The 2,552-nt window shown below is 43.7% G+C and overlaps 1 protein-coding gene across 1 annotated transcript; it reads right to left on the bottom strand.

Moving 5' to 3' along the window:
* Positions 1 to 597: 597 nt before the first annotated feature.
* On the bottom strand, positions 598 to 1,841 carry LOC128050633 (pyruvate dehydrogenase E1 component subunit alpha, somatic form, mitochondrial-like). The gene is given in 3 exon segments (XM_052642927.1): positions 598 to 1,455; positions 1,457 to 1,792; positions 1,794 to 1,841. Coding segments are annotated over 3 exon segments (1,173 nt in total). The 3' UTR covers positions 598 to 666.
* Between the last annotated feature and the right edge of the window lie 711 nt (positions 1,842 to 2,552).

Genomic DNA, 2,552 nt, shown 5'->3' with positions numbered 1-2,552 from the left:
ACTGAACTGAACTGAGGTAAGCTGTTGGGCACTGCGAGGGACAGGACACTGATCCCACCACAAGGTGGCAGCAGAGTTGGACAGGCATACAAGGAATTGTTTTTCCTTTTAAAATGAAAGTTGCTCACTCGTGTCCAATTCTTTGCGACCCCATAGTCCATGGAATTCTCCAGGCGATCTTCCCAACCCAGGGATTGAACCCAGGTCTCCTGCATTGCAGGCAGAGTCTTTGTCAGCTGAGCCACAAGGGAAGCCCAAGAATACTGGAGTGGGTAGCCTATCCCTTCTCCAGGGCATCTTTCTGACCCAGGAATCGAACTGGGGTCTCTTACATTGCAGGCAGATTCTTTACCAGCTGAGCGGTAAGGGAAGCCCTTAGTAACTAAAGTATGTGTTAAAACTAGTACACAACTAAATCAAATAGAACTATTTTAAATAAATTATTTGGAGGGTTAAGCAAACTATTACCTATTTTAGACCTATATAACTAAAATAACCTTATGTGTGCAATCACCTCTTTTAATGCAACACTGTACAAACCACATGCAAACATTCTGTCAATCTACATGCTTTCTCTCTATGGGCTTTCCTCCTTGACAAAGTTGAGAACACAAAGCATTTCTTACAATTGCTGCCAAATAACCCACTGAAGGTGTGTATCTCGCCTTAACTGATGGACTTAAACTTGATCCACTGGTTTGCACCCCGGACTTCAAAAGGTGGATCGTTGCAGTAAATGTGATAGCCGAGTTCTTCCAAAGGTGGTTCAGGATCAGCAGTAGCAAACTGAGCAGCATCCTCAATTTCTTTTCTCACTTCCACATCAATTTCCTTTAATTCTTCAACACTGGCAAGATTGCTGTTTACCATCCTGTCCTTGAGGAGCATGATAGGGTCACTCTTACTTCTAACTTCCTGAATCTCTTCTCGGGTATGGTAACTCACTCCAGGATCACTCATGTTGTGTCCATGGTAAAGGTAAGTCTGCAGCTCCATCAGTATAGGCCCCTTTCCAGATCTACAATAGGCAGCTGCAAATTTTGTGGCCTTCCGGACACACAGGATATCCATTCCATCTACCCTCAGCCCAGGAATAAAGTCGCCTCTCTTGTAGTAATCAGTGCTGGCTTCTGCTCTTTCCACAGATGTTCCCATCCCATAGCGGTTATTCTCACAGATGAAAATGCAAGGCAATTTCCACAAAGCTGCCATATTGTAAGCTTCGAATATCTGACCCTGATTAGCAGCGCCATCGCCATACAAAGTCAAACAGACCTCGTCTTTTCCGTTATACTTAAAGGCCAGAGCAATCCCAGCTCCCAGGGGCACCTGAGCTCCCACGATGCCATTGCCTCCGTAGAAATTCTTGGCATACATATGCATCGATCCTCCTTTTCCTTTAGCACAACCACCTCTTCGTCCTGTAAGCTCTGCGAGAATCTCCCGGACAGAGAGGTCCACTAGTAAAGGTAAAGCCATGAGCCGGGTACGCCGTGATCAGATGGTCTGTGGGGTTGATGCCGGCCTCCAGGCCTACACAACAAGCTTCCTGACCATCACACAAGTGACAGAAACCACGAATAATTTTCTGTTTATACAGCTGATCTGCTTTTAACTCCATTCGGCGAACGGTCTGCATCATCCTGTAGTATTTGAGCCCATCCTCCCTGGTAAGCATTGTAGTGACAGGAGGGCCCTCTTCCAGCCGGTGAAGATCACATTTCTTAATTTCAAAAGTAGCATCATTTGCAAAATTACAGGATGCCACGAGCACTCTGCTTGCCGGCTTCTGGGGCAACGCTCGACAACACGCGAGAGACGGCGGCGAGCATCTTCCTCATGGAGCGCATGCAGTGGCTGCAGCTGCGAACCTTCAAGGAGCCGAGGAGTGCGGCCCAGGTGCGGCAAAGTCTCCTTCCAAGACCAACTTTTGAACCCCAGTGAAAATGTTTGCATCTGCTCCTAGTGGACCTTCTTCTTCACGGAGCACTTGGTGTGAATCACCATTAATATTGTAGATTAGAACTCTTAAGTTATTTTTCTGGACAACTATAATTGTTCCAAGTTTCTTTTAGCCAGCCTTGCAGGAAATATTACATTTTATTCAGACTTAGTATTTTTGAAGAAACACCCTCTTCCCCACACAGAATTTCAGATGTTTGATTGGCTTCTTGATGATCCTTTCTTTGCTTCTCTATGTGAATAGAGAATGAAGACCTTACATGTCTTCTCACTTGTGTTAAGGTTGGATATTTACTGTCTCCTAATATTATTAAAACAGATTGGTTTTTATGTTTCTTGTTTTCTTTTTCATGGTTTTCAGATAGGAAGGGGATAGTGCCAACTTTACACTGTAGTTTTAAAAGTTAAAATAATGACTATTTTATTTTTTCCCAGCAATTGTGCTGATTTCCAAGGACTGAGCAAATGCATTGAAAAAATGACAAATCCAATGGGGAGAGAAGTAAACTTTTAGGAATTATATATACAATATCTGTCCAATGTAGTCTGAGACTCATGAATTAATATGAATCAGGAATGAATGATATTTA

This window comes from Budorcas taxicolor, chromosome 1 (assembly GCF_023091745.1).
Source record: "Budorcas taxicolor isolate Tak-1 chromosome 1, Takin1.1, whole genome shotgun sequence".
NCBI classification, from domain to species: domain Eukaryota; kingdom Metazoa; phylum Chordata; class Mammalia; order Artiodactyla; family Bovidae; genus Budorcas; species Budorcas taxicolor.
The sequence above is the reverse complement of the archived record's forward strand: the minus strand, read 5'-3'. Positions and strand labels throughout refer to the sequence as shown.